Raw genomic sequence first — 11,418 nt, forward strand, 5'->3', positions numbered from 1 at the left:
ATATTTAAAGCATATTTTTTTATATTATAAAAGTTAAGCATATATAAAGTTTAATTTTAATAAAATATTTTTTAAAAAATATAATATTAGATTCATTTAATTAATATATTTTTTTTTAAAAATATGTTATAAGTAAATATATAAATTAAATATATTTATATTTAGTTGATATTGTGTATAATTTTTTGAAAAGTTAATTTTTTTATATAATTTTAAAGTATTGTAGAAGAATTTTAAAATAGAATACATGCATTTTAATAGTATATAATTTTTTTTGAAATAGACATTGATGCATTTAATTAGTATAGTCATATTTAATTGTATATATTTTTTATTATAGTGGTTGAAGTAAATTTTAAGAAACATTATTTATGTTGTAAATTTTATTTAGTCATTTAAATTTGTCATGATTTAATAATATTAATATAAGTAATTTTATAATTTAATTTATTTTATGGCTTAAGTATGTCTCGACAAATCATTCATCCTAGACCTATTAATAACTTCTTATCGAAGTTGCAACCATATAATGTTTTTGAGTATGTTTGGAATGATATTAAAGATAGGATATTAATGGTTAAAAGAGTCATAAAAAATGAATTTTGTGATGGGACAATCGTTAATGAAATTCGTCCTTTTTTTACATCAAGCTAAATTTTTAGGAGTGACACATATAATATATTTTTCAATTGATCATCACTTAATTTTTGCATTAGTTGAACATTAGAGATTCGAAACTCATGTTTTACATGACCTTTTACAAGTGTATTATTACGTTGTTGAATGTTGCCATTTTAGATAGGTAGTAGTGGTACAGGTGATAGGCATAATGCTTGTTATAATAAATTGAACACAAAACATTCAAAAACAAGACATTTTCTGTTCAAAGTCAAAATAAACACAAAACACTCGATGGGAGGTATTTTGTGTTTAATTGATTTTTAATGTGAAAATATTTCTTGAACGTATAATGTCTTCTCCTTAGATATTTTCTGTTCATCTACTATTTAAATGCATAAGCTCCACCTCAAGAACGTTTTGTTTGCTACATTGCCTACGTGACATAAATTATTTATTTTGATAATTAATTTTTTAAATAATTTATTTAGTTTTTAAATTTTATTCCGGTAGAAAAGTCGCGGACTGATGAAGTATCACAATAGATATGTGTATGGTCCTTAAACCAGTTTTGCAAACGGTGTCAACTTAGAGAAAAAAAAATTAACAATTTTTTATTTTATTTTTATCTAATATACTTCTTTTAAAATTTTAACTTGTCTCAAATAGTATTTTAGAAGTGAAATAATATTAATACTGATGCTTTTTTCTGTTTCTTGTAATAGAATTAAGAAAGTATAAAAAAATCAACATACAAGTGAGAACCAATTCAACCTTCTTAGAAAGAAAGAGATCTGAAAGCCATATTATTGTGTGGTGGTATCTGTTTCGTGTGGGATTTGGAGAAATTCATGATGGTTGACAGTTGACACTCTGGAGGAAGGCCTTGAGGAAATCTCATGGTGTTGGTGCAATGGATAGAATTGTTGCCTTTGTCATGGCTGAACCCAAAAATTCAAAGTCAATCTCATCCTAGTTTGATCCTTTTGATACAACTACAATACGTAAAGCCAAATTAAAATATAAATAAGGAGTTTCAAAGTTTAATAACATTGAGGCATGTATAAACATAATGCATTTTGATCTTTAGTACCATGTATAAAATTCTTACATTATAGGCAGCGACAATGTCCGATAGTTAGTTTCAAGGTACAAGCTCTAGTTGCATATCAATCTTGCCTAAGAGATATTTATTAATGGTTGGATTCTCAATTGAAGGTATGAAGAGGCAGAGAAGTTGCTGTACCAGCAACTTTGTTTTGGAGATTATTGTTTCTCTTTGTAACCAATGATATTTTGGTTCGTTTAGCTACTTGTATGCACTAATTTATACACTTGTTTATACCTTTGATAGTGAAGTTTTTTCGGTTTAGACAATTTGTCATATTTGATTTTGTGTCAATAAATTTTATATGTTAAAATTTTTTGTATCTAATATATTCTTTGTGATTTATAATTTTGCTTTTTATTATTGACGTTGTTCGTTGAAGTTTGAAAAGTTTAATTTTCGCTACTTATTGCTTTGTTGTTGAATTGTTGTTATTATATATTTATATTGGATTTTTCCCACTAGGCCGAGTTCCATTCATATTTGTCTCAAAGTCATTGATTGGATATTGTATAAGTCAAAACTTTAATAACATAATCTATTTGCATTTGAGAGAATCTAGTCTTTTATGTAATGATTAATGAACATTCACTAGTTTTTTTTTAGATTGATCTTGAATGATATACCAGAATAAGAAAATATATTTGGATACTCCAAATGCTATTAGATACCTTGTGAGAGAGTGAGAAAAGAGAAAAAAAAAAATATACATGTATAATAGGTGATATGATCTGATAGAAAGAGAAATACAAAAATAAATAAAACAAGTATTTATAAGAAATTTAAGAATGTAAGATGTCTAAAAATCATTACTCTATCAAAATGGAAGCTAAAAAATTTCATTAAGGTTTTCACATAATAATTAGGCAACTTGATTTTCCATGATACTGAATTAATATCTAATCCAAATTGCTTCTATTACAAAATCAATAAGGGCTCTATAATTTGATTTTGTGCTAGATTTAGAAATTACTATATACTTTTTGGAGGATTAATTCATTAACCTTCTACTAAGAATATATAGTTGCCTACTATAGATTTTCTACCATACAAATTAGTGGTCTGATCAACATAGTCAACAATTTTGAGCATTGGTGCATAATTGTTCCATTAATCTATTTTACCAACTTGTCACGTAGAACATGATAAAACACATTTATTTTTTTTAATTGTTAGTTTTTTTTAGAAGAATTTATCGATTGACAAACGATGTATGTGTGTGTTAATTATTATAATCTTCAAATTAGGGTGGTTAGTGCCTCAAGTCTCATTTATATGCTTTTGGTTTAGGAAATGAATTATACTAAGTATTGACCCATGAACTTTATGTACACCTTAGACATTTCTATTTTCTACCATCATTTTCAACAATGGAATAATAAAGTTACGAAAAATGGGACACTTGCTCAAGGAAATAAAAAAAAAAAGAGTTAATCAAGATTATATTATGATATGGAAAACGTTACATTGTTTCCAGGAAAGGTTGAAATAGGCAGACATTGAAGAATTAATTAGTAGAAGGAAAGAAAATGAGAAACAACAATGGAGTAAGCAATAGAGGGAATGAATCTTATTTCTTCTTAGTGGGATAAGAAGCCATCTTGAGGATTCCGCAAATACCCTCTGGCTTTCCAATGTTCCTCTTCATTCTTATGTATCCTTTCTCTCCCCATTTAGATCCCCATGAATTTTTCACTATGATATAATCCACTCCTTTTGAACTTCCGTATCCAACAGCTGCCACACCGTGATCTAGCTCACTTCCACAATGTCCATCAAAAACACCCTACATATGGTAATCCAATCAATTTAACATAGTGTATTAATTCAAATTATTTTTTTCTGATAAAAGTTAACAAAAAGGGTCATTTTAAGACTTGGTTTATAATTAATTAAGCATACCCCACTATAAAATTGAAAATCTCTGCCTGAAGCCTCTATGGCAACACTGAGGGGTTGGTTTGCAAGTGCTTTCAATAAGCTCTGTTCATTGTTTTGTGGCACGTCATGGTAGCCACTAATAGTCACAACTTCGGTTTCTTCCTGAACAAGTGAAAAAAGTTTAGTTTATACGTTATTTATTTATTGGATTAAAACTATCTTATAGTGATTTTATGTTAAGTAAGCTTAATTAATTACCTTTGTCATCTCGCAAGTACCTTCTTCCATAATGTAAGGATAATCTTCCTCTTTATGGAGTCCACCGTTTTCTACAATAAAGGAGAATGCATAGTCCATGAGACCACCATTGCAACCATTGTTGTAAGTTTTGTCACAGTCAATCAAGTCTTGCTCAGACAATGATGTCAAATTTCCAGTCACAATCTGGTTTATTCCTTCAACCGCTGCAACAGTGGAAAACGCCCAGCAGCTACCTACAACAACCAACATAATCACCGTGTCAATATTAATTGCTAGATGAACAAAACAATTGAATTACACCATAAAGGAATTGAGCACAGAGAAGTTATTATATAATCATGAATCATTGTGGCATGAATGAATCTTCATGATACATCATCAAATTTTATTAATTCTTTTTTATAAACTACAAAACTTGGCTAGATCATGACTACTTAGTAGTTAGGACCATGCAAAAATTTCCCATGACAATAAAAATGAGTATATATAATACTTACCACATGAACCTTGGTTCTTGACTGGGGTAACAGCACCTTTCTTTCTCCAATCCACTGACTTTGGCAATTCAACATCTTTATAAGAGAATTCCTCTGGAGACTCTCTCCTTGTAGAGTAATCAATCTTAAGTCCCAAATACTTTTTCTTAAACTCTTGGTGGCTCAAATCAGCAAACTCATTCAAACCAAGCCAGTAGTTGCTGACCACCTTATTTGTCTCATCAATGTGCTTTAAGTTGTCTTTGAAAATCTCGAACCTAAGAAGCTTCTCCTCAATGCTCTCATAAATCTTGCAGTGTTTTGACATCCAAGATTCAAAGAGCTCAATGAGCTTATCCATGGACTTTAAGTCCTCCGATGAATAGCCAACAATGGAGAAATCGCGTCCAAAAGCCAAAGAAGCAAATAGGAAGAAGGAGCATGCAAGGACAAGTGCCTTGGAAGAGGAGAAAGCCATGGTTATAGTTGTTGAGTTATGAATGCTAGAGAAGAAGGGAAGGGATGAGGAAGAATGGGGAAAGAGAGGAGTATATATATATAGATTGTGTTGTGTTTAGATTTTACTTTCAAGTAAAGTTTGTTATACCGCGGTACACTCAGTAGTAGTAGTAGTCTTTAAGTATGTTTTTGTAGGTGCCTTTACATCAAAGCATAATATCACATTCTCACATCATATGCCTTAATTATGTGCTACAAGATATATAGTGTATGCTAGAATACATATATTCGGTGCAGTAGGAGAATGTTCAAAGCTTTTTGGAGGAAAGAACAGGAAAAAAAGTTCATTTAAATTCTAAAGTTCGTCTGATTCTCTTGTGTAGATTCCTTTTGAGTTTATCTTACTTTATCACTTTTATCTTTACTTTTTCATTAAATTGCACTTATATTGTCTTTTGGGAGAAAAAAGGTGGCGGGGTTTTAAATTGTAGTAATCCCCAAGCATTTCGAGTTTGAATCTCCTGGGACCTAATATTGACTTTTTAAATATATATTTTGATATTCAGGATTTGTCAGCAAGAATTATGAGAATTTCCCAGAGTGGTCCAAGAAATATTTGCATCTTAACAGCAAATGGATCCATATCTAATGACTCTTCGACAACCTGACTCAACTGGTGGAACTGTAACTTACGAGGTTCATAAACGTCTTAGCAAGTTTTCTTTTCGCGGCCTCGTAATAACCTCATCTTTAAGCAAAATAATATATAGCAGCCGTTAGATCTATCATCTTTTTACCATAAATGTTCGTCTATTATCTGTTGCAAATTATCCTTCTGGAGGAGCAATTTTAACAAATTATATTCTGTATTCTGTTGTTGTATCAAACTTTTAGTTAAAACATTAAGGTTAACTGTGTTTATTTTCATACCTAGTGAAAAATATAACTTTGATGTTTATTTCATAGCTTTATATGATAAATTTGAGTTTAAAATTTGTCCAAAACCAAATGGGGTTACTCGGGTACGGTTTGCTACTATTCTTTATTTACAAGGGATACTCGTGTACTCCCTGAACATTGATGAGGAAAGTTTATGATGTCACAATAAATTAAACAAGTTGCATTGCATGGCCTCAGTTTGTGGTATTTGGTTTTCAGGCACGATTTGAGACCCTATCACTTGGTGGTTCTTTGTTTCGAGTTGAAAATGATCAGAGTGGAAGGATGGGGGGACTGAATGTGTCCTTGTCAGGACCAGATGGCCGTGTGTTGGGAGGCGGAGTGGCAGGTCTCTTGATAGCTGCTTCCCCTGTTCAGGTACATTTTCTTTTTTGATCTATCAGTTTTTTTCAGACATTTAAAGAAGAATAAATGAAGTATCCACAATTCTATATAATCATACTTGCTCATTTGGTAGTGCGTGGTGAACCCTACAATATCATTAATATATTATAGGGAAATTCCTAGTTTCATTCTGAATCATTTTTAGGAAGAGTGTGCATATACTTGTTGGTTTGTTTTGTCTCTAAATAAATGTGTATATTTTGTAGGTGGTGTTGGCCAGCTTTGTTTCAGATTCGGAAGCAATCCAAGTCTGCAAAGAGAATGGAAAATGCATCTGCCCCACCAAAGGCTTCCACAGCAGGCCAAAGCAGCTCACCATCAAGGGGCACTCTCAGTGAGTCTTCTGCTAAACCAAAGCACAGGAGCATGCAACAACAACAATATCAACAACAGCATCAATAATAATACCCCAACACAAGGCTTTTCAGGCATGCCCTGGAAGTAAAACTCGACTCCTCTCATTACTTGTTATGATGCTATTACCTGTGTCTCTCTCCTATGCCTTAAGCATTGAGAGGACACTCAAGTTACATTAGTTTTGTGTAATATTAGTTGGAGGGATGATACAGTTTGCGCTCTCTTAGCTTAATTTAGTTAGATATTGCTAAAAATTTGTCCTTAGTCTATCTATCTGCACTTGGGTGATTCAAGAGGAGCAGACTGGATCGAGTTGTGTTTTAGGAACATGTAGGAGCATGCAAGGAGAAATGCTTGGTAGAGGAGAAAGCCATGGCTATAGTTGTTGAAGTGTGACTACAAGAGAAGAAGGGAAGAGATACGGAAGAATGGGAAAGAGAGGAGTGTATATAGGTTGTGTTTTGAGATGTTTCATTCAAAGTAAAGTATGCGGAATGGTTATAGCATAGTATAAAGTAGTCTTCAAGTATGTTCTTTCAGTGGCTTCACATTAACGCATAATATCACATGCCTTAATTATGTGCCACAAGATAGAATGTATACTTTGGTGCTGTAAGAGAACCTTCGTTTCTTTTTGAAAAGAGGAAGAAAAAAAATCTATTAGAATGATACGAGATTTTCTTTTAAAACAAAGATAAAACAATTGAGAAATTCTACATTATTTCGGTAAATTTGAGGGGATTTAGATCACGTATGGTTTCATGGTGTGTTTTTTGAGATAATAATTCAGTTGATAAAACATGTAGTCACTATGGATTTTTGTAAAGTTCTTCTATCAATCAAGCTTGTGAAGAAGGATAAAAAAGAATAGTGGAGAAAGATTTGATTGTAAAGGGTTTTATTGATTTAAAATCTTTTTTTCATAAAGAAGGAGGTTTATGACTATGGTTTTATTGGTTTGACTAACATGAAAATTCAATAAATAAATCTTTCATTATAGTTTATAGATGTGAATCCAATGCTTTCTATTAGTCAGCATTAAAGTACGTCATTTTATAAAAGTATCACTGAGACTCCCTAAATAATATTGCTAGAACAATTACTATATTTGATTTTTTTTTTCATAACAAAATTGAAAACATTTGTTATTGTTTATCACCCTAAAAATTATCTCTCCTCGTATAAAGTATAATAACTATTTTGAATAATGAAAGCGTCCTTTAATGACTACATTTTTAAAGGTTCTTTTTTAAAATTCTTTTTATCTCTTTCAGAGTTTCTATATATTATTTTCATATTTATTTATATATTAAATTCCAATAATTTATTTAAAAAAATATCAATAATTATAAATAACCGTATATATACTATAAATTATTTATCATAAATTTAATTATAAAATTTATATGCTCAAAATATTTACTTATTTTTAGAACTTTAATATATATATATATATATATATATAATTAAAGATACTTATTTATTATAAAATTGATCATATAAAATAAATCTTTATCTTGTATATTGTACAAATGCATGGACTAAATATATAATTTACACTAATATATAATATTTATATTGTATATTACACCTGCATATAAAATTTGATTAAATATGTTTTTTTTTTCTGGATTTTTACTTTTAGTTTCAGAATAAATTTTGTATTAGTTGTAGTCCTTGAATTTTTACTGTTTTTTTTTTTTTCTTCAAGCTTTTTTTAAAACATTTTTGTTCTCCACCGTTAAAATTCTTTTTCGTTGAAAAAACTTTTACAAACTAAAATTAAATAAAATTTATATAATGACTAAAAGAAAAAAAAAATTTAAAAATAACTAAAATATATTTAATCTTAAAACTTTTCTTTAAGGATCAAGAAAAAGGATCAGACTAACTTAAAGAAGAAAAAAAAATTGAGAGAGTTTTTAATTTTATTTTTATCTAATATATTTCTCTTAAAATTTAAACTAATCTCGAATAATACTTTAGAAGTGAAATAATATTATTTTAATTCATAACTGTATCTACCATTTATTCCTTAATTGGTTGTCTTTTTTATACCAATTGTTAGAATTTAAACATGTATAAAAATTCAACTCAAAAAACTAAATGAGAGAGCCTTAAAACTTAAGTATCACATTGTGTTAATACAAGACTCCTAATATAAGTTAACATTTATCACGTAAATGATAATCATTAAAGATTCCACAAAAATATTAACCATGGTTAATTATATATTTCTGCAGCTCTGAAAAAAATAATTTAAGCTTAAACAAATTAATTTTTGATGAATTTGTATTCTGTAAAGTTTTCAAGAAAGTATTAATATAAATGCTTCTTTCTGTTTCCTGTAATAGAATTAAGAAAGTATAAAAGAATCAACATACAAGTGAGAACCAATTCAACCTTCTTAGAAAGAAAGTGATCTGAAAGTCATATTATTGTGTGGTGGTATCTGTTTCCTGTGGGATTTGGAGAAATTCATGATGGTTGACACTCTGGAGGAAGGCCTTGAGGAAATCTCATGGTGTCCATGCAATAGATAGAATTGTTGCCTTTGTCATGGCTGAACCCAAAAATTCAAAGTCAATCTCATCCTAGATTGACCCTTTTAATAAAAATAAAAATAAATAAATCATATTGATAATAAATATATGATGATCTAATTTAGCTTTAACAATTTCTTTTTCCATCATTTTCCTGCAAAATTAACAATTGCATATTGATAAATAATTTAAAATTTATGTTTAATACATCAAATCTATAAATAATTGTATATTTATGCTTAAAGTCTCTATTATTTTTTCACTTTTTGGACACATAACTTGTGCACATTGAAACAAAACATCAGAAATCTAATTTCAGGTTAGAAGTGTTGTGTTTTTCTAATTTGCAATTCTTCTTCTCATGATAGAATATAGAGAATAATGAAAAAATATGATAAAAGATAGAAATTTAGAAAAATTGGTACATAAACAAATATGCTAATATAACAATGTGTAAGATTGATTTTATAACAACATAACAACGTAATAATTTATGATTCACTATTTATATTATAAATAGACAAATAAATTTATAATCTTTAAATTAGGATAGTTAATATCTCGATAGTTTTATTTATGTGCTTTTCATTTAATTAGAAAATGAATTGTACTAAATATTTAATCATGAACTTTATATATACCTTTATTAAGATATTTCTATTTCCTACAATCATTTCCAACAATGGAATAATGAAAGATAGAAAAGAGGGGACAAATGCCCAAGGGAATAAGAAAAGAGTTAATCAAGATTTTATTATGATATGGGAAACTTTACATTGTTTGCAAGGGAAGGCTGAAATAGGCAGACATTGGGAAATTTATTAGTAGAAGGAAAGAAAATAAGAAACAACAATGGAGTAAGTGATAGAGTGAATGAATCTTATTTCTTCTTAGTGGGATAAGAAGCCATCTTGAGGATTCCGCAAATACCCTCTGGCTTTCCAGTGTTCCTCTTCATTCTTATGTATCCTTTCTCTCCCCATTTAGATCCCCATGAATTTTTCACTATGATATAATCGACTCCTTTTGAACTTCCGTATCCAACAGCTGCCACACCGTGATCTAGCTCACTTCCACAATGTCCATCAAAAACACCCTACATATGGTAATCCAATTAATTCAAATTATTTTTTTCCAATAAAAGTTAACTAAAAGTGACATGTTAAGATTTGGTTTATAATTAATTAAGCATACCCCACTATAAAATTGGAAATCCCTGCCTGAAGCTTCTATGGCCACACTGAGGGGTTGGTTTGCAAGTGCTTTCAATAAGCTCTGCTCATTGTTTTGTGGCACATCATGGTAGCCACTAATAGTCACAACTTCGGTTTCTTCCTGAACAAGTGAAAAAAGTTTACTGTATATGTTATTTATTTATTGGATTAGAACTATCTTACAGTGATGTTATGTTTACTAAGCTTAATTAATTACCTTTGTCATCTCGCAAGTACCTTCCTCCATAATGTTGCATATCATTAGAGTAATTTGGGAAGTGGTTAAAAAAAAAAATATATATATATATATATAAAATTGTATACAATTATCAGATTTTGTTTAAATGTTGCATATGCAGATGATTGTATGTATAAGAATCTAGATTTGATTTTTGTTATTATTAATATAATTTTTATCCATCAAAAATATTATTAGTAAAAAATATTAACTCTTTTTAACCAAAGTTTGTAGTTAAATTTTGACTTGAGTATAGAGTTACAAAAAAGTTATTTTATTTTTTAACATATTATTCAATAAAAAAATTATATTTTTTTATTAAATAAAAAAAATTGATTATTATGCTTAATAAAATCTTATCATATAAATTATCAAGGACATGAATCAATTAATGTGGTATACAATCTGCACTTTGTTACTCATATCATATTTATATTTAATTATTATTCTCAAGTTCAATCTAAAAACAAATTTTGTTAATTATAATATTTTTAAAGTCATGAAGACTGTAACGTCAATAAGATTTTTGATTTAGACCACGATTATATAATATATTTTTTTCTGATTTAAATTATTAGTTGATAAATTTCGTTATGGTATCATATATTGTTTACTATTATTTTTATTAATAAAACTGTTCTTACCGGAAATCTGCTGTAGAGCTGATCCGTCTGGTAAAATCGGTGAGCTTCCTTCATGGGTACGCTGGTGCTCCAAGATGGGGGTGGTACCTGCAAAAGAGACTCCGATGCTAAAGTTAGGGTTTGTATGAGTATGAGTTTCGTATAAGTAATGCACGTACCTGAGTGTGAATTAGGATTGCCTTGGGCCTTGGGCCTGAGATAAGATATAATATGATTAAATAGTAGATCTCGTCTGGGGCGAGATCTTCGAGAATCAGTGTGATTCATCTAAACAC

The 11,418-nt window shown here is 29.2% G+C and overlaps 3 protein-coding genes across 3 annotated transcripts; 1 reads left to right on the plus strand and 2 right to left on the minus strand.

Annotated features, from left to right (window-relative positions):
• Positions 1–3,141: 3,141 nt before the first annotated feature.
• LOC109803042 (cysteine protease XCP2) lies at positions 3,142–4,881 on the minus strand. Its single transcript, XM_020364499.3, has 4 exons — positions 4,366–4,881; positions 3,866–4,101; positions 3,629–3,769; positions 3,142–3,512 (listed from the first exon to the last, which is right to left on the minus strand). The coding sequence occupies exons 1-4, from the start codon at positions 4,820–4,822 to the stop codon at positions 3,297–3,299; spliced, it is 1,050 nt and encodes a 349-aa protein (XP_020220088.1). The 5' UTR covers positions 4,823–4,881; the 3' UTR covers positions 3,142–3,296.
• Positions 4,882–5,021: 140 nt separating this feature from the next.
• On the plus strand, positions 5,022–7,634 carry LOC109803043 (AT-hook motif nuclear-localized protein 7-like). Its single transcript, XM_020364500.3, has 4 exons — positions 5,022–5,163; positions 5,370–5,499; positions 5,962–6,120; positions 6,354–7,634. Exons 2-4 carry the CDS (start codon positions 5,437–5,439, stop codon positions 6,483–6,485), a joined length of 354 nt encoding a protein of 117 aa, XP_020220089.1. The 5' UTR covers positions 5,022–5,163; positions 5,370–5,436; the 3' UTR covers positions 6,486–7,634.
• Positions 7,635–9,814: 2,180 nt separating this feature from the next.
• On the minus strand, positions 9,815–10,507 carry LOC109803044 (cysteine protease XCP2-like). Its single transcript, XM_029272248.2, has 3 exons — positions 10,479–10,507; positions 10,242–10,382; positions 9,815–10,143 (listed from the first exon to the last, which is right to left on the minus strand). Exons 1-3 carry the CDS (start codon positions 10,485–10,487, stop codon positions 9,928–9,930), a joined length of 366 nt encoding a protein of 121 aa, XP_029128081.2. The 5' UTR covers positions 10,488–10,507; the 3' UTR covers positions 9,815–9,927.
• Between the last annotated feature and the right edge of the window lie 911 nt (positions 10,508–11,418).

The sequence above is a fragment of the Cajanus cajan genome, chromosome 4, assembly GCF_000230855.2.
Source record: "Cajanus cajan strain Asha chromosome 4, NIPB_CcT2T_4, whole genome shotgun sequence".
Taxonomy (NCBI): domain Eukaryota; kingdom Viridiplantae; phylum Streptophyta; class Magnoliopsida; order Fabales; family Fabaceae; genus Cajanus; species Cajanus cajan.